The sequence below is a fragment of the Vespula pensylvanica genome, chromosome 5 (assembly GCF_014466175.1).
Source record: "Vespula pensylvanica isolate Volc-1 chromosome 5, ASM1446617v1, whole genome shotgun sequence".
Lineage (NCBI taxonomy): Eukaryota > Metazoa > Arthropoda > Insecta > Hymenoptera > Vespidae > Vespula > Vespula pensylvanica.
The window spans coordinates 8031649-8052512 of NC_057689.1; the positions used below are offsets into that span (position 1 = coordinate 8031649).

At 29.6% G+C, this 20864-nt stretch overlaps 3 protein-coding genes across 7 annotated transcripts; 2 read left to right on the forward strand and 1 right to left on the reverse strand.

Moving 5' to 3' along the window:
• Positions 1–59: 59 nt before the first annotated feature.
• On the forward strand, positions 60–2965 carry LOC122629652 (U6 snRNA-associated Sm-like protein LSm1). Its single transcript, XM_043813323.1, has 3 exons — positions 60–402; positions 642–826; positions 894–2965. Exons 1-3 carry the CDS (start codon positions 357–359, stop codon positions 1065–1067), a joined length of 405 nt encoding a protein of 134 aa, XP_043669258.1. The 5' UTR covers positions 60–356; the 3' UTR covers positions 1068–2965.
• Positions 2083–5856, reverse strand: LOC122629650. 2 transcript variants are annotated; one of them, XM_043813320.1, is made up of 8 exons: positions 5622–5856; positions 5426–5556; positions 5087–5253; positions 4774–4983; positions 4303–4679; positions 3877–4236; positions 2959–3747; positions 2083–2841 (listed from the first exon to the last, which is right to left on the reverse strand). In XM_043813320.1, exons 2-8 carry the CDS (start codon positions 5548–5550, stop codon positions 2083–2085), a joined length of 2787 nt encoding a protein of 928 aa, XP_043669255.1. In that variant the 5' UTR covers positions 5551–5556; positions 5622–5856. The 2 variants fall into 2 exon arrangements, with proteins under 2 accessions (XP_043669255.1, XP_043669256.1); XM_043813321.1 differs by having other exon boundaries at positions 5776–5794.
• Positions 5857–6273: 417 nt separating this feature from the next.
• Positions 6274–20666, forward strand: LOC122629649 (clathrin interactor 1). 4 transcript variants are annotated; one of them, XR_006327319.1, is made up of 10 exons: positions 6280–6709; positions 11266–11345; positions 11727–11848; positions 12139–12521; positions 12769–12982; positions 13101–13608; positions 13701–13847; positions 17158–17388; positions 17494–17710; positions 17799–20666. XR_006327319.1 is itself a non-coding variant. In XM_043813317.1 (9 exons), the coding sequence occupies exons 1-9, from the start codon at positions 6672–6674 to the stop codon at positions 17598–17600; spliced, it is 1830 nt and encodes a 609-aa protein (XP_043669252.1). In that variant the 5' UTR covers positions 6280–6671; the 3' UTR covers positions 17601–20666. The 4 variants fall into 4 exon arrangements, 3 of the variants coding, with proteins under 3 accessions (XP_043669251.1, XP_043669252.1, XP_043669254.1); XM_043813317.1 differs by having other exon boundaries at positions 17494–20666; XM_043813319.1 differs by having other exon boundaries at positions 17497–20666.
• Positions 20667–20864: the final 198 nt, after the last annotated feature.

Sequence of the window (20864 nt, forward strand, 5' to 3'; positions counted from 1 at the left end):
ATAATTATCCTTTGAAACATTTTTTTTTGTAGGAGAATGTCTATTCTCGATTTAAATCCAATATGGCCTCACGCATTTTATCATATAGACCTTACCTATACAGACGTTTACAGTGTCGTTGATTAAATAATATAAATCATTATCAAAGTCTTAAATATATTTTGAATATGTTGAGTTTTTTTATCACATGACAATATTTTATCATTGACTTCGTTATAAATAAGTGTCTCTAATCATATTCGCATTTGTGATCAGTTTACATTACATCAAGTCATATTAGATCGAAAATTTAGTAGATACAATTTTTGCACTTTATTCGTGAATCTAATAATATTGAAGAAATAAACAACTACAATATGAACGTCGTTCCAGGAACAGCTTCCCTATTAGGAGAACTTGACAGTACGTTTGATTTTTGTGTCCCTACGATTATTATAGGTTATACCGGCATTTATTACTTTTTTCAATTACATTAAATCTATTGTTTAAAAAAATAAATTCATTGATCGATGACCAAGTCCAGTTTCTAATAATTATGTAATAAAAGTTTATATTGTTCACTTTGTACTGCCACATAACCATGACATTACTCAAACATATTTATATATTAATTTTATTCCGCACAAATATTTCTGGTTTAGAAAAACTAATGGTTTTACTGAGGGATGGTAGAACATTAATTGGATACCTCAGAAGCGTTGATCAATTTGCTAATATAGTACTTCATCGTACCATTGAAAGAATTCATGTCGGTAAAGAATATGGAGATATTCCAAGAGGCATATTTATTGTCAGAGGAGAGAATGTTGTGCTACTAGGAGAAATAGTAAGATATTCCCTTATAGATATACTTATTTACAAGAGTAGACAAAGATTTTTTTATCTGTTTATAGGATAGGGAAAAAGAAAAAGATTTACCATTAACAGAAGTATCAGTGGATGATATTCTAGATGCGCAAAGAAGAGAACAAGAATTGAAACAAGATCAAAAGCGTTTAATGAACAAAGCTTTGAAAGAGCGTGGTCTTTCATATATTCCAGATTTGGGTCACGATGATATGTTCTGACCCACATCTACATCTCCAGGCACTACTTTGGAATCATCTCCCACATCTTCACACAATTCTGAGAACTATGATGTGTGTTGTACATCCATGTCTTTCTATTAAATACCATTACAAAGAATATACATGATTCTGAATAACAAAAATGTATCTAGGTAAGCATTTTGAAAAATAAGAAACATGATTATCAACATGATTTTAGATATATATATGTATATATATATATATATACACACATATACATATAATCGACGATAATAAAATATCATGCATCATTATCAACTACAATATTATAGGGAATAAAGATAGGATTTATATAATTATAAGGCATATAAGCAATTCTACAATATTGCAATAGTCATATAAACAGTATTTATTTTTTCTATAATTCTTTATTAAAAAAAGTGTTAAGAAAATAGCCATTGTTTATTGAAAATACTCTTGATATGATGTATTAAAAATGTATAAAAAAAGGAAGTTAAAATAATCTATATTGGAGGTTCTTCGGATGTTAATGAAATAAAACTAAACAAAGTTTTTCATTGTGGTAGAGATACTTTACTTTCAAATTCTACAACAAATTTATATATTACATATCTTAGATATGACATAAAAAAAAAGCCATGTCATATGTTTTACCCTGATATAAAATAGTTACATATATATTTTCTGCACCCAGCATAATAAAAATTTTCCTCTATGAATAAATTGAAGGAACTATCGAAAAATTAGAAACACTTGTAAAATTTCCATGCCTTGTCATTAACACTAAACTTAATGTTAATTACATTCATGGATTTTATGAGATTTCACAATTTTAAACAAGGAAAATTAAAAGAAAGAAATATTCCTGATAACTCACCAGGTTGCTTATTATTTAAAAAAAAAAAAAAAAGAAAATATATAATATACGATCAACAGTGTAAAACTTGACTAAAAATCACGTTTACATTTCATTAATGTCCATACTGAGATTCACATTGATTTGTACTTATATTTTAAGTAATTTTATTCCAATTTAAAATGATGTCTCCTGAAACGTATCCTTTACTTTTTTAGAATTTAATCTTGACTCACTTATCTGTTTGTACTTAAAACTTTGACCACGTTCTGCTTTTAACACATTTTTATCCTTTATAGATCTTTTCGAGTCATTACGTTGTAAACTAGTTCCCCGTTTTCTTGGGGAAACAGTTTCTTCAATTTTTTCTGTCGAATCATTCGCGCTATTTGTACTTCCAGAAGCTATACCAGATGTGTCAGATTCTGGATTGTTTCCATCTAAACAACGAAGTAAACTACTAGATAGTCCATCTTCATTTAAAATATTTAGGTCAGATTCTGACTGCTCAAAATCATCAGTACGTGAAGTAAAACTAAGATCAACAGGACTAGCAGTTAATACGCTTCTTGATAATAAATACTCCCTAAATGTGCTTGTTATTGACATAGAGCTTTGTTGTGTCATGGTACAACAATCGTCTGCAATTGAAGTACCCAAATTGTGCTTTTGACATATTTCTTCTGTAAAATTTTCTTTATCATCTATGTCAACACCTTCCATGTAAATAAATTCACCATCTGCACTATCTGGTTTACGTAATTCCTCTAAAATAGAAGAACAGCTCATATGAGCTAAAAGATCGATATTTGATCTACGCAAATTATTAGAAATATTATGTTGTATGGAACTGTCATTCATATTGGCAAGATTGCAAAGATTCGACCCTGATACCATCATTACGGGTTTACGAGAACGTGGAGTCATCATAGTTTCCTGTTATTTAAAAAATTATATTTAGTTAATCAATAAGAACGAATAGATGCAATTATTTTATGTTATATAAACACATGTATATATTATAGAACACATAAAAATAAAGAACATGCATACCTGCATAGCTTTTGTCATTTTAGTTGCACTTTGTGTGATAGGACTCATGCTTTTGTCATTATTAGTGATAGGTGTCAATATATAATCATTAGCAACCAAACTTCTTCGTAAAAGGTTTGATGGTGTAGAAGTATGAGCAGCATATACATTCCAAAATCTGTTTTTAACCATTGGGGATGGATATGAACATGCATTCTCTGTACATGATTCAGATTTTATTGTCAATTCAGAAGATTTTGCGTCTACACCCGTGATTCTTGGTTTATAAGCGACTTCTATATTTTTTCTTCTAGATATTGGAAATACTGGCTCAGAATTTTGTCTAATCAATTCACTGCTATCAATTTTATTTGATGTAATTTGAGAAGAATACATATCTGGTGGTTCACTAGATTGTCTAGATAATCTAAGAGTACCAGATAAATTACTATTTTTTTCTGTATCTCCATCATTAGAAGATTCTTCATGTAGAAAGGTACTTCCACCTGTTGTCTTATAACTTCCAGGACTATTTACATATGACTTCTTTTGTTTTGATGAAGATTTCTTGTTTCTAATTTCTTTACTTTCTTCATTAGTACGTTTATCGCTAATATTTACAAGACCCATGAGCATAACTTTCCTTTTACCTTTATAAACCGATGCAGTAGGAGCATTAAGGCTACCAGTACTGTTACTAATATGTTTAGTACGTACAAGATTATTAGTATGCGTATCAGAATTTTCTATATTAAATTCATCATCTGATTTAGTGAAACGAGTTTTTTGAAGAAATGGCTTTTCAAGACTCTGTATAACACATGCAAACCATATTAGTTAATCATTGACGTGCTTTTACAAACAAAATATAACAAATTGAGGAAAGTGCTCGAACAGAAATTCAATACATGATATAATTACAGATTTCGCATATCTTACCGTAGATAATATATTTTCCTCGCTACTAGATCTGGTAATGTTGCATCCAATATTGATATCTATGAATTTTTTATGACCCAAAAGTTTCCTTTGAAAAATGTGCTTCTTTATTGAATCTCCAAGACTCTTAGTTCGAACATTTTTCACATGTCTGGGTGTACCTTGACCATTTTCCTTATTAAATTGCTTTACAAGTCTTCGTTTTTTTGCAGACTCTGGCATTGCTTGTATATGAGCATAAAGTTGAGCAAGTGCTGCTTGAGTATCTTGAGTGGAATTAGCTTTTGCTGTCAATTTATGATCAACAAAACTAAATACAGTATGTGCCGTGCCTGTAGTGTCTGGTACAGATTCATCCAACTATAATATAAATTAAATTAATAAATCATTTAATGCACAAATTGTTTCTCTCATAAGATGACTTACATCTGACTTTTTAGGGCTTAGTAATTTTCTTTCTTGTTCTATCCAATAAGCTCTTATATCGGTTGCTAATTTTGGAGGAATATCAAATAATTCCACACCTTTTTTAATCATAAATGCCACCAAACATGACAAATTTTGTGAATTAGTGTGTAATGCTTCAGGTGATAATTTTCGTGGACATAATAGATGAGGAGTAAAAAGAGTAGCAAGACTATCACAGTTCATTTTGTTATTATGTTCAAAAGTTGCTGTCTTATTAAGAAGATTAAGAACACATTTCAATATATGTCTATTTGGAGGTGGTAAAAGCAATAAAAGCAATTGCAAAGATCTAAGTAATCTGGCTTCGTTCGTGTTATCATTTAAATTGCATAATTCTGTAATAGAAGTTTGTGAAGTAAAAGATATTATAACTTTTCATGTGCTTTGTATCTTAATATATCATCTAATACATCTTATATTATATCTTACCAGCAATTTGACAATGAGCTGGAAAATGAAGATCAGTTAAAAGAGGTTCAGATAGCTCTGCTAAGAATCCTTTTAAAACAGATGCACAATCATGTACGCTGAATCGACCATCTTCAAGATTTAAAGGAACACCTTGATAAAGTGCATTTTTAAGATCTTGCTGCCTTGTCAATTTTCCAGTACGTCGAAATATTCCCTCCTGTATAATACCTTTAACATTATATTAAAAAAAGATATAAATTTCTAAAGAAATGTTCAAAAAATATATAACTTTAAACGTTCTATTATCTTAATAACACGATCAAATGCTTACTTTGTTCTTTGGATAAATATTCTATCAATTGTTTAACTTGATTTATTCCATTTTCAGATAGACTAGCACCTTCTACTTTTTGTAGATTAATAGTAGACTTTGGTTTTCTTGCGAAATTCAATATACCCCATTTTTTTAATTTTGCCTTTTCAATAATACAGTCATTACTAGAAGAATTCATGCTAATTAGAAAATAATCCCAATTTATCTTAATTCCTAATAATACTATATTTTGAAATATGAATAATAGCGAGAAACGATTCAATTTCCGCAACGTGCCATATTTCTTCAGCAGTAAGCAAATTTAAAAAAATATGTATAATAAGCTTCGTAACTTACTCCTCCGTATTGAGATCCAATTCAAAAGATAAATGCATCTTGACGAGTGTATGAAACTGTTCGGGATTGACTTTACGCATCCGAAAAGCCAATTTCCCATCAACGCCTTCATTAAAGTCTGCCATTCTCTTCTATTAAATTCAAAAACGCTTTATAGAAACTCTGGCATGTTTGAATTAGTATAAAAGATACGCACACTCAATTAACGTTATTATTCAATCACAACGGTTACATTCGTCTTGAAATACAATACGTTTTTTTTGATTTAATATCGATACTGCGTACGTGATCCATGATAAATGTACAACAATGGAGGACAGATTTTTTACAGTATTATTATTGGTGTATACCTGTAATGCCTAAATGGCTTTCACGTGCATTTATTTTTCAGTTATTTGGAGGACCGCGTCGTTCTCCTATTACATAGTGAATTCACAATAGCTAACTTCACTGTATTAGGACAAAATATTCCCTAGAATGCAAAACAGAATGTCCCTATTTTTACGATTGTCCAAATTCATCAATTTTAATTTAATCTCATTAATTTTAGGACGAACAAATTTTTCAAATTTGTACAAACAAAAGAATCAAAAGAAGATAAGTAAGACACGTAACTAGCGCTGTTTCCTTCGTATATTTTTTATCTATAAAAATATTTCAATATTCCGATGGATAATAGAACCTTAAAATAACTTATGTTTCTTTCAGGTTATAGCCAAGAAAAGCGAGAAAGGATTATTCATCGAATGATAATAGAAAAGGAAATAAATCGATTTTAATAATTCAATCTTTTGAAACGTATAAGAAATGGAAAAAAATAGTTTCATAATTTGGCGCGAGAGCGACGAACGGTATGAAGATAGCGGGGAAACGATAGACACGCGTTACACGCAGCTAAATCTGACGATTCAACGTCTAATGCGATTCGGATCTTCCTAAGAAGGCGACTCTTTTTGTTCCATCTCCAGTATCGAAGATTCGAAGTTGGTCGGTTGTACCGAGGAAGGACGTTGCATGTCGTACGTTCGACGATTTTCAACGTCCACCATCGATGTAAAAAACATCTGCGCTCATTGGAACGTGGAAGGGAGAACATGGCCACCGCCTGGTGACGTTCCTTCGTTTGCTGCGATATCAAATGCTGCGAAAAACATCTGGTGCACCTTATCGCTGCCGTTAACAATAATTTCACGTTCGACGATCGAACACGATATTCTTTTCTGTGAATAGTGCAACGAATGTGATAATGAACATGTGGAAAGTGCGGGAGTTTATGGATAAGGCGTAAGTTGTCGCAAGTTTTCTTTTGCACGCGATATAACCTTGCTTTTGCTTCCATTTTTATTCCCTTTTACTCTACTTTTTCTTGACTCTTTTCATTTTTATCTTCTTTCCTGTCTTCGATAAGGTATTAAGCATTTTATTCGATATTATTTCATGATCGTTAATCGTAATCTGTCGTAATTATCGTTATCCTTGATCACGTGATTCTATAGTAAACCCACGAATATTTAGCGAATAATTGAAAAGAGACATTTAACGTGAAAATTTCATCGATCGAGAAATATAATTTATTTTAATTTTGCATGCCTTTTATCATGATTATTTTGACGTAGCAATATTATGGTTGATGATCAATCGTTTTACTAGCATATGTATTTGTCTTCGGTAATGTCAAATTGTATAAGTTGGTATAGACATGAACTGTAAAGTGTAACCTTGAATCGAAGAAAGATCAAACCTCTTTCATTATATTTATAATATACTTCTGATTAATTATACTTATACAATATTTTATGATAATTACAACATATCTACTTGTATAGCAAAGCTTTCTTTTATTTATCTTCTTTTCAAGGCCATGCATACAATTAATTTCCTCCTTAAATAGTCTCGGAGCAGTAGATTCAATATGTAGTAGATACCTTTATACGTAACAGCATTGTGTATTTTAATTATTGTGTTTATTTTTTGTTATCATCTCAACTGAGTCAAGCAACTGATATGCAAAGTCAATGGTTATAAACTTATTAACGATTCCTGTTGAAGATAACAGGTATATCTGTTATTTTACAAATACTATGTTTAAGTTGAACAGAAAAAAGTAAATGTAGAAAAAGAAAGAATTTATTTGAGTGAATTCGAGGGTTTAATATTTAAACAGCTTTTTATTATAAGTTATACAAAAGAATATATTTTATATATTTATATTACTTATGTACGTTGCACTCACATAAAATAATTTTTCTGTTATTTATAACTCTACTGTGCCATATACGTATATAACGAGCGATAAACACAGACGTCGCCTTGGTGGCACCTGTTTATATTATTTTATTGTTTTTATTATCAACAGTCGTTAGATAGGCGCATATAAAGCGCGTATTTTCACTCATTCATAAGAGCTGACGCTCTTCTCGAATGACCGTCGAAATGTATCCCATAGATATCTATATACACATATGTATATCTACGAAAGAGCTTAATGGTCACGATGTAACGATCTTCCTTCAACGTATTTTTACGTAACTCTCGAATGTATATTTACTTGTCACAACCTTCCGCAAATTGTATGCACGTGCTACCGTACATACCGAATTAGGTAGCGGTTCTCAATTCTTCGCTATAATCTTACACCTTTTCACGCGTTACGTTCTTTCTCAATCGATCCTACTTAATCGCTTGTTACGTAGGTAGAAAAAAATATCACCCATTCGATTACATAATATATTCTTCTTTTTACATAATTGAAGTCGCCGATCCTTTAGATTCGATTATACACGCGCCGTTTATTTTTTTAACCTATCAGATAATTGACCCGCGAATGTTGAAACGTCGATATTCTATATGAACACACACACATATATATATATATAATATGTTAATGATTCTTTTTCTTATTTTATTTAATTTTTATAGATTAATATACGTACGTATACATGGATAGAATATTCGAGATCGATCGAATGCCAACGTCCAACTCGTTAAAATAATATTAAATTCCCGCGCTTGATTTCAAAGCCTTAACGGTCATATACATACATATGTATAATTCGTGATTCAATAAACGTTTCGTAAGGCTTCCGATCGTCGTGTTGCGTCCACACCCTTTTCGTGGTTCACAAAAGAGAATAGTTTTGTCGTTCAACGATTTTACAGTTAAAAGATCGATCTATTAAAGGATATATTTATTACGAGTTAAGGTAAACATTATAAAGAAGCATGAAACCGTTAACAAATTTTCTCTTTATATATTCGCGATAACGCGACTCATAGCGATCGTTCAACCGTGTAATTTGCGTTGCACTCGAATAAATGTTACGTACAATTTTCGCTGTCGTTTCGTAATCTGTGTTAATAATTCGCCTTTCTCGTCATTTGATATTTATCAATAAATGTTTTACGGAAGGAACTCGAGACAACTTTCGAGAAGGGTAAACGATGTGAAATTTTATTTATTTTTCTTTTCTTCTTTTTATTCTTGCCTTTTAATATTTCCCCAACGAGTGTTTTAAGAAAGACGGTCATGATAATAAAAAGAAAGTAATCGAAAGCGCGACTCGATCATTTCCACGACCGGAACTTGTAACGGAATCCTCTCCCTTCATTGGTAAACGAAGCGAAACGAGTGGAAGCGTAACGATAACTTCGATCGGAAGTAAAATTCAATTCTTTGTTTTTCTATCTTGAAATCGATACGTCATTTTATATGTTTTCTTTTTCTTTCTTTAATCAGATCAATTATCTTCAACTCCCTTCACTTCAGAAAGATTATTTTTACTTTCTCTTTGGAACGGTTCATTCTTTTATTGTTTGCCTTCATTTTTCTACTCTTTGTTACGAACGTTCTTTCTATATATTATACGTTTGTATATTACTAAATTTAGAAATGTATTTTAGAACTCGGAACTAGAGTAAAATAATTTCAATTAAAAAGAGCTCATCGAAAATTCAAAATTGTAGCCTCCGTTGAAATTATAATAGTCTTGTAATATATTCTCTCTCTCTTTCTCTCTCTCTCTCTCTTTATTTTATGTAAACTCGAAAAAATGGGATTTTAGAAACGAAAAGTTCACTTAGTAACGTTTATTAAAAGTTTTTGAAATGGTGAGCTCAAAATTGCTGTGCAACCATTTTGAAAATAATCTACATATCTACATATTGTAAATGTTTGATATTTACAACAAATAACGGACAATTTTTTAATAATTAACTGAATAAAATTAAAATTCAATTTTTATAATGTTCAAAGTCGAGGGAAAGGACAAAATACACACATACACACATGCGATATTCATCTCGTTTTCTCGTGGATCTTCCTCTACCTTGAAATAATTGCATCTAGATCTTCTTATCGTAGGAAAAGAAAGCTTGCGGGCTCTATTAGTTGTAAAACTTGCTTTGAATCGTCGAGCATACGTACTTACGTTGCGCAATCAACAGGTGCCTATGTGAGCACGATCTTAACTCCTTTAAGTACTCGCCGCTAGCCTGTCAAACTGCTTGTATCGAGAGCGAAAGAAAGAGAGAGAGAGAGAGAAACACGCATACCACAGAATAAAATCTAAGATCCTGTTTAGACTTAAAAAGCTCGTGAATATCTCTTTTTTTAATGACTTTTAAAAAATAGAAACAAAAATGTCGCTTTGATGAAAATAAAATAAGCAAAGAATTTTATAAATCTTTTATAAAATTTTATAAATTTTTAATGAATATTGTGAAACATAATTATAATCGCAAAGACGAATAAAAATAGTGATGATACATAAATATTTCTTGCGAATGTAACTGTCATAAAAGGCAAAAATTAGTTTACAATTTTTTCTTTTCTTTTCTTTTCTTTCTTTTTTTTTTTTTTTTTTTCGTTTCCTCACTAGTATCACGAGTTTTAGTTCGTGTAAAATTGTCCGGATATTTTATGCGATTATTTGCGGTTAAGACAAATATTCTCAGTGAAGAAAGTTTTCGCACGATCGAACGTTCAAGGCATGCGATTATCCAGGTTAAATTTTTTGGATGAGAAAGAAACGATCGATTTCTTCGTTGGTTGTACCTCTGTATATATGTACTTACATATGTGATACACCTTGAACGTTTATCAGAGACATATCTGAGCTAATTGACCTATATTTGTATATATACACGCAATTGATATATCGGTTTTTAAGCTCCGTGATCTCAGAGCCCAAGGTTGCCTCTTCTATACTTTCTTCTTCTTCTCTCTCTCTCTCTCTCTCTCTCTCTCTCTCTCTCTCTCTCTCTCTCTCTATCTCTTATTTTTTTTATAGCTGCATGCTTAGAATGCATTAAAAGAATAAATAACCGTGCGATGCTCTTCCTACGCAAATTATAGCATCGAATTAGCAACTGCGCAATCTTACGATTGCTATTTAACATATAAAAGATAATCGATAAAATTCATAAATTTATTTAACTCTTTTTTAGTTTAATCGAATCTAATAAAAAATTAGAGAATATTTATTAACGAAGGAATCAGAAGAATAGAAAGTCCTAATTACCTACATAATTACGTATTATAATTATAATAGATAGACATTATTTAAATAATAAAAAATACATTTTTTTAATATTTTACTTAATGTTAAAGGATTTAATAAATCTAATTTGAAAAGAAATTAAGATGACAAATTTTCAAGTACGTCTCTTATTAAGTGAACCAAATATGTGCCGTCATTGAACTCGATTCGTTAGACCTTAATCGTGACGATGAAGTTATTGAGAATAGTCCCTTGCTTTATTTTATTTTATTTTTTTTCTTTCTTACGAAAAGAGAAAAGAAAATACAAATACAAATCAAATCAAATTTATCTTTTTCTCAGGACTAATGTGGTAATGAACTATACCGAAACCGAAGCCAAAGTACGAGAAGCAACAAACGATGACGCATGGGGACCTACTGGTATGAAATAATATTCATTATCATCGTTGTTGTTATTTCAAAGTATAAAATATTCGAAATCGGTAATATTAATTTTTAACAAATTATTTTTATTTATTGAAAATTTATATTATCGTACATAACACCGTCGTACATGAATATACACTTTGGTATTTTCTTTAAAAAAAAGAAAAGTAAATAAATAAATATACATTAAAAATATTTATATAAAAAAAAAAGCAACAAGAAAGTTAGAAATTAACATATTTTTACGAAGGAACTAATGTCTGATGATTTATGAACGGCAATGTAAAATTTTCGAAGACATCAAATATACCGTGTTTGCACGAGTGTCTTTTACTTTAAGGACACACTGAAATTAAGTTCATCGTATTACTTCAGGTGCAATGATGCAAGAACTGGCTCAGGCAACATTCACATACGAACAATTCCCCGATGTAATGTCCATGTTGTGGAAAAGGATGTTGCAAGAAAATAAACGAAATTGGCGTCGAACATACAAGGTATATGTGCATGGCGCGTTGGTCTGTGTGTATGCGTGATTGTTTGTGTGCGTACCTGCGTGCATGTCTATCTTTGCAATAAATCCTTTGCGAAAGATAATTCGGAATTCCATCATTGAGCATGAAGAAACAACTTTCTTAAATAATATAACAACTTAAGAACCATTAAAATAAATAATTATGACGTTTATCATTGATAATACAAAATATGAAATTTATAAAATTTTCTTTATTTTCGTTACTATAGTCGTCTTATTATTATTTTTTTTTTTTTTTTTTTACATTTACAGTCCTTACTTCTCTTGAATTATTTGGTACGTAATGGATCCGAACGAGTCGTAACATCCTCCAGAGAACATATCTACGATTTACGATCATTAGAGAACTACACTTGCATCGATGAATTTGGAAAGGATCAAGGAATAAACATCAGGCATAAAGTTCGAGAGTTAATCGATTTCATTCAGGATGATGACAAATTAAAGGAAGAACGTAAGAAAGCGAAGAAAAACAAAGATAAATATGTTGGCTTATCGAGCGAGGCAATGGGTATGAGATTTGGGGGTGGAGATAGGTGGACGGAAAGTCCTAAATGGAACAAATCTAGCACAGATAATTACAATGATTGGGATAGAGATAATCGTGGAAAAGGTTTTGAAGATGCGAACAATAGGTAATCTAGATTGCTTGTTAACGTACGAGCTAATGATTATGAAGGTGATGTTCAAATCATATATATTATTAATTTATATTGAAATGATCAGAATTGATTAAAAAAAAAAAGCGAAAGGAACGATTAAAAATACTATTTATTTTTTTATATTTTATATTTGAACTCTCATAATCATCGATACATGTTTAAGAATTTTCAGATAATTTTTTATACTTTTTTGTAATTCTATACTCTGTGTAAATAATAGCGACGATGGCGAAAGGGAAGACTCGGACAATGACACACATCCTAGTCCAAAAAGAGGCAATAGGGAATATAGGGACACGATGGAAAGTATAGATCGAATTGGTAAAACCATTCCGGGATCCATATCCTCGGTGAATGCATCACCTGCACGAATAACGCGCAGTCTCAAAAAAGTTGATTTAGGCGCAGCAGCGAATTATGGAAAAGAGCAGTCCGTTAGTATATCTATATTTCGAATAAAATCAACCTTATAAATATAGCTCGTATTTCTTTATAAATATGTCGTTAATTATGATCAATTGAATTTATGAATTTGTAATTACATTTTTCCAGAATGCATTCTCTTCTCCTGCTAATCATCAGAAGAATAAGAATGACATTTTAAATGACATCTTTGATTCTCAAAATGATAATAATACAAAGTCTACCATCGACGACGATGATTTCAATCCGAGAGGAAATCATTCGCAACCTGCTAATCTTGATTTTGGCGATTTTGCCAGTGCATTCGGTAGTCCTACAGTTAAAATGAAAGAAAACGATGAATTTGCTGATTTTACATCGGCTTTTAGTTCTGGTGTTACTTCTCCTAATAATTCATCTGTTCAATCGCATGCATCGCAAAATCAGTTATCTTTTATGGGAACCACGATACCAAACACTAGCAATACAATGACAAATAATCTAAATAATACTATGATTTCTAATGCTTCAGCAACTGCTTTTAAAATGATAAATCCAAATAGTATTCAAACACAAAAAAATAATGTTGGTAATAATTTGTTCGATTCTTTGCAACCACAAGCACCCAATAACGAAGCAATATTGAACAATAATACAGGTAGACCATTGTATTAAAGTATAATCGTAATTATTTAATTAGTTAACTGTTAAACATGAGTTCTTTCTTTAATCTTTATATCTTTTTTCTAGTATCCTCAAATACTGATTTATTGTCAGATCTTGGAAATTTCAATTCTTTATCAATCGGATCAGGGGATAAAAGAGAAAATAATACCAACAACTCTAACTTGTTCAATACCTCCTCTACTCCTACCGTTTTGGGCGATTTTGGAATAGGTAAAAAACTTTTACAATTTTTATTTTTGCTTATTCTTGATAACACTAGTTACAATAATACATTAGATTAGTAATAATTAATTTATAGTAATCTCTGTAACTCTTACAACAGAAAGCATGCATGTTCGTTAGACAAATTCATCTTACCACAATTTTAACTAAGTATTTGATGGTAACATAATGCCCCCAAGAAAGACTTTCCTTACAGCGTGCAGACAAGAAGATAACATCAAGTTGACAGAGAAACATTCAGAAAATGCTGCTAATCGTCTTTTGGAATCGCTATGTTCTATGGACAGCATTAAATCTCAGAGTAGTCTGGAAAAGTTAAAGATACAAATTTCGAATTATAACATATTTTTACCTGGTCCACTTACTCATCAAAAATACATTGGTCTAGATTTTGATGCGTTTCTTGATCCTATGTTACATGGAAGAATTTTAGAAGAAATTATTGATAAATTTGACCATAATTGGCCATTGCAAGAAAGTAATTTAGATCCAGTAATTAAACAATTAATGATCATCGATGGTATATCATTAGAGATATTATACGAAACACTCGTGATATTAACTCAAGCCTTAAAGCAATCTACTGACGATAGAAAAATATATATAATTTCTATAATTTTGGAAGAGCTGATAAAAAGTGATGCTTTATTTTCCGCAATAGTAAATGCATGTAAATATCGACAAGAGTCGGCAATAAAACAAGATGAATTGGAACAAACCTGGAAACGTACGATACAGCTATTAGTTTCTTTACCAAATCGAGTTGCTAATAAATTAAAAAATAAAACATTGGATATCTTTCTTCCACAAATGTATACAAAAATTATTAGCTTTCATATTGCTCGTGGATTGTCCTTCGTTCATGACTGTATGCAAAAATGCGGCATTCAAATAAATTTCAATATATTTTCAATGATAATTAGTAAAATGGCAATTGCAATAAACTCGACAAACTTGAATTGCTTAATTAACATTTTGTCAACATGGTGTTATGAAGATGACAATAGAAGAAATTTAATACAGAATATACTCAGAGAATTAGATCGAGCAGCCATTGAACCATTAGTCGTACTATTTTTAAAACATTGTGATATCAAAGATGGAGTATACTGGATTTTTGGAGACTTAATAGAAGTATCAAATTGGATGTATACATTAACAACAAAGATTCCATTTATGTCTTACTATGAAGATGAAAGAGAGAATTTTATTATTAATTTTATAATATACTTATCACAATTTTCAAAAGAAAAACGTATTCTGATAGACTTGTTAATTAAACTCTTAGATGTGTGGGGTGATAAAAGTGCATTAAATCATACTTCTATGGAACAACATAAATACATTACAAAATTGATTATTCTTGCCATAACAGTAGTAAAAAATAATATCAGAACTAACGACAAAGAAATCTGCCGAAAATTAATATTTTTTGGAATATCAACACATTTGGAAAGTACACATATTATCCTGAGGGCGATAGGTATGCGTACTGGAGAAATTGTTATGAAAGCCCTATCAGAATCAGATAATAGTCCAAAACTGGAATTTCAGTATGATAATATGGGTGCAGAAAGTATAGAATTAGTAAAATCATTTGATATGCTAATAGAAAAGATACGAACATTAGATTTAAAACAATCTTGCCAAAATGAAGAAAATTTATCTTCTGATAATATAATTTTCAATTCACTGGGTGACAAGAAAGTTTTTGATTTGGGTGTAGAATGTAATATATTATCGTTGAAAAAAGTAGAACAACTTAAGGAAAATGAAGAAAATATAACTGAAAAAGAAAAAGATTCATTAAATGTTTTTCGTAAAAATATCGAAGATAAACCACTTATAGACAAAGAGAATATCGAGGAACAATCGGAATTGGATAGTGATGATGATTTAATCCCTTATGATATATCTAATGATACCAAATTATCTGAAAGATTAAGACCTACATATTTGCGAGATCTACGTGACAATTTAACAGATGAACGAAAAACAACGAATGCCGAAGTTTTTGCTGAGTCACTGGAAGTATCTGAGGAATTAATTTTATCTCAATTACCTAATGATGATGTATCATTTGGCATAGAATTATTGGTAATTCTTGTAACCCTCACAGAATCTTCTTATGTAGAAGATTTTGAATTATTAATTTTTAAATCCTGCGTAGCCATAGTAACCGTATATCCTAAAGAATCAGCGGAATATTTGTGTCGAGAATTTTATAGTGAAACATGTAAATATTCCACGAGTCAACGTTTACTTTTCTTGGACATATTAGCGGAATCAGCTAGACGATTATCCAAAATCAATGTATCAAATGATGAATCTAATAACAAAGAGATTGCACGTACTATAAAAATACCTACTAAAGGAATATCACTTCTTATTGATACTGATAAAAAATGCGATATTTTGTATAGTGATGATTTTGATGATTTTCAAAATACACATACTGGATCTATAAATTGGAGAGAAATAGTTGATAAAAGAATTGAATCAAATACAAGGAGATTTGCCCATAATGCAAAACCTACAAATATGTCAGCCAATAAATTTGGAAACGTCGCATCATCTTTCTTTTTTCCTCTTTTGTATGGTTATGGAAAACAAGGGAATTGTTTATATATTGGATTAGAATCATATTCTGATCAAAGAAATTCTTTATTAATACGATTTCTTAAAACATTATCTACTATAATGGTAGCAGCACAAAATTGTTTAATTGCATCAAAGATGGGGAAGGAAATATTAGAATTAACATGGACCTTAAGATATCATGAACAAGCAAAAGTAAGACTAGCTGTGATAGAGAATGTTGCAGCAGTTATTGTTGCAGTACCTAAAGAAAGTATAATAAATGAATTATTTGAACCTCTTATGGAAGTAAGGCTTTGGCTTTTAAATTTAACACAAAATGTGATTAATGGAGAACATGATAAAGACTGTAGAACATTAGCTAGAAATGTATTATCACTGATTGACTCCATCATCGGTTCAACATTTAGCAACACTTAAGTCCTGATAGTATATAAGCATTTAATTCATCTCATTCATCTGCTAAAGATCTGTATAAAAAATATCAGAAGATATAAAACACTTAAAGATTGTACTATAAGTTTTTAAATATACTTCTTCTATGACTTGACATCGTGTATACATTACATTATCCATGCTCGAAAATTTATTTATATAATATATCAATATATGAAGTATTTGTCATATATGCATAAATGTAGTATTATTTATTAATACTAAAGGGAATTAATAGCATGTGTATATTACATGTTGCATTTAGGAACAATTGGACTATCATCTGTTACAAATCTACTCACACCTTCATCTGTTAATGCCAAGAATCCAGCACCAAATAATATGTCTTCCTCGCAAATTGGCTCAACATGGGCTGGCTCAGGATTGAATATAGATCTTGATAATATAATGGGTAGTAAATCAAAACAATCTGGACCAGCACCAACTATGAATCAACTTGCTAGTACTAGCCCACAGCATCAAATTAAACCTGCAGGTGAACTTGAATCTGTATAAAGTCTTCATAGCTTTATTAAAATAATTTAAATTCATATAGATTATTATAATGCTAATATTAATTTGTAAAAATTAATTGTTTCAGTAGCACCAACAGTAGGATATACATCACCTATGATTCAATCCCAAACACAACAACAACAACAACAACAACAACAAGCAAATTCAGTATTCTTTTCTGCGTTTCAATGAGACGCATTAAATAATTTTAATTAGACAACAATAAAATTTTTAAATATGCATATATAAAAACCTGTAATTATGACAGTCAGTACTTGGAAGAGACGATCTATTTATTTAATGTAATTGAAAAAGAACTTTCTATTTTCTTGACAAAATGTAGTCTCTAGTGTATACAGGATTTACTTCAATCTGTTCTCCATAATTCAGGTCAATATTGTTGTCGGAAGCGGAATGGTGAATTAATTGTGTATCGTGGAGTAATGTGTTCATGAACAATCCAAATAAGAATGAACATCACAAATCTCTGTAAGCTGAGTGCTACTAAATACAAAACTATTATTTACTGAAAGATTTGTCAGTATATAGAATAAGTATTGCAATAATATATGAATAATATGCTCGTCATAAGAAATACGAGTTTGATGATTCAGCAGGACATAAGGTTTTTTAATCATTAAAAAATTAAGAGGTGAGATTTTGTTTACATATATACTTGAAGGCAGCTTCATATAATATATATTAGCATAATTACAAGTGTTTACTCATTATAATGAGGTAGAGTAACATGGATTGCATGGGAGCAAGTCAGGAAAGGATTTGTGTTAAATTTTTATATATAATATAAATCGGAATTTTTCAAAGAAAATTCAGCCTTATATGTACAGTAACGATTTATGGAAAGTTCGAAGGAAAGTGTAATATTTCTCTATGAAGAAAATTCATCTGCTAACAATGTCATTAGCAGTCAAAAGAAATGTATGAATGCCCCTTCAAAAATTAATAAAAAATGACATGATAGTAAGAATAGAAATTGCATTTACTGTAGTTAAAAAACCGTATCAAAAATGTATCGATTTTATATTCCTTATGATTATATTTGTGTACACAAAAGATAGAGATTGCTGTAGTACGACATACTATGTCAACAGTGCGTGCTTCCCTAACAATAACTTTTCAGTGAATATAAATTTTTAAATTTTGTATTTTAAAATGCTAAACATATGAGTATAGAAAATTATGGAGTCTGATTGTTCAAGTTTCACTAGCTAATTTATTAATCAAAAGGAGGCACAAAAAAAATACCTGTATTATGTCTTATTTTAAGTTTTTTAATCACTGCAGATATCATACAATATCATGCACATATAATTACAATTTATTGTATATCAATATATGTCTACTTAAGTACATTGCAATCAATTTGAAAAGTGTTTGTAAGATAGTAACACAAATTTAATTTGTTTAGTTATACAGTATCATTACTAAAAGAATGCATATCTTTTAAAATAATTGTGTATCATATGTATCTAATATATATGATACATGTGCATATAATTATATATGGACTAGCTAAGCAATGAAGATAATTATTAGTAATTAAATTGTTAAGTTTATAAGTGAAAAAAATGTCTAAGTATATTATATTTCAATTATAAATAATTCAACTTATTTTTGTTGCTAAATTCTAAAATTTTTATAGTAATTTGTTCAAGAAAAAGACTATGTTAATAATAATAAAAGAATTTGTTAATAACATCATATTTGCGGAAATTTATATAAGTTTCATGCTTTTATTTTGCATGTTATAATTGACTTGTAAAAAGACTTGTAAAAAACAAATGTTATTGAACAAACATTAATGCAGTAAATGTTTCCACTACTTTGGTTCATAAATCTATATGAAATGAGACAGCTGAACTTAACAGAAAACTTTAGATTTTACAATAATTTGATCATCACATCAGTGATACATTTGTACTCAATTTAAATATTTGTTTCTTATACATTCAGTATAGTAAATATACTGATGACTGTTGAATGCTAAGAATGTGAATGCATGTTTATTCAATTTATAAATATATCCGGTTCGCTTGTTTGTTGAATTTTTTAATGAATGATTATAAATAATTTGATATAAATTACACATTGTATCATAAAATTTTGTTACATGAATATCGTCAGTAATTTTATTTCAAATTATTAAATGTAAAATAAATTGTTGAATAAGTTAATTTATTCAATAATTGTAATGTATGAGGAGAAAATTATTGAGATATCCAAGTTGATTTTATGTAATATTATAAACCTCGAAGATATTTTACACAGATTTTTACACGATCAGAGACTGAATGCTGTAAAGGAAGTACATCGAAGTTGCCCTTTACATTTTCCATTATTTGAGCATTTTATATAAAGTAATACGAATAATGCAAAGGGGTATATATTTTTAAAGTGTTACGATAGAAAATATATATTGTACAAATATAAATGATTATAAATATTATAAATATAAAAACTTCATGCAAAGATTAGAACAGGCACAAATGTATTGTAGAATTTCAGAGGCCTTTTTAGAGAGTCAAACTAGATTAAAGCTAAAATCAGATTATTAGTAAATAATTATAATTTTTTTATATATATATGTTAGAATGGGAATGTACAGCTGTCATCTATTCCAATAAATAACAAATCTAATAAAATGTAAAACTCAAGTTAAATGTAAAATTATATAGGTAGGATATTAAATGTCATAGTTTTTACTTTGTTTAAGTATATACCAAATCATTGCGCTTTCATTCTAAGCAATAGCTTGTTAATTATATGCACTGCAAATGTACTTATTACAGACCAGTAATTTCATGCATATGATGTAACAGCTTTGAAATCTATATTTTCTTACAAAAATATAGTGCATGTCACAGTTCGAAAAATATAATTTCAAATTTAGTAATTTATATCTCATTGTAATAAATATTTGGAAAAATCATACTAGTACATATCAACATTTAAATGGATATTTTTAAAATTATGCACTAGAATAAATATATGTATAACTTTCAATGCAGCAATATGGCATGGTTTTACTTGTATCATTCCTTTTTATAGTAATTCAGAATAGTGATGTTATTTGTGACATACAAATGCATTTGATAACAAATGAATAATTTAGGCATTTTTGACTGAATTTTATTTAGTATAGATCCTATAATTGTAACTTGATTCAGGTATTTACATATACATCACAATTTTATCGTTATTAAATGCTCACTGGTGCTGGTGTTAATATAAAAATTATTTAATGTTTTATTTTTTTCCATAATACCACTATCTTCCTTATTTGTATGAAATATTGCTTGAATTGACTGCTTTTTTATTTACCAGATTAAATGTAAACAATAAGATCTTATATACATCAAGAAATAAACTTATACAAATGTATAATTAAATAGAAATATCACATAGTTTTTATAATATATTTCAACTGTTCATTTA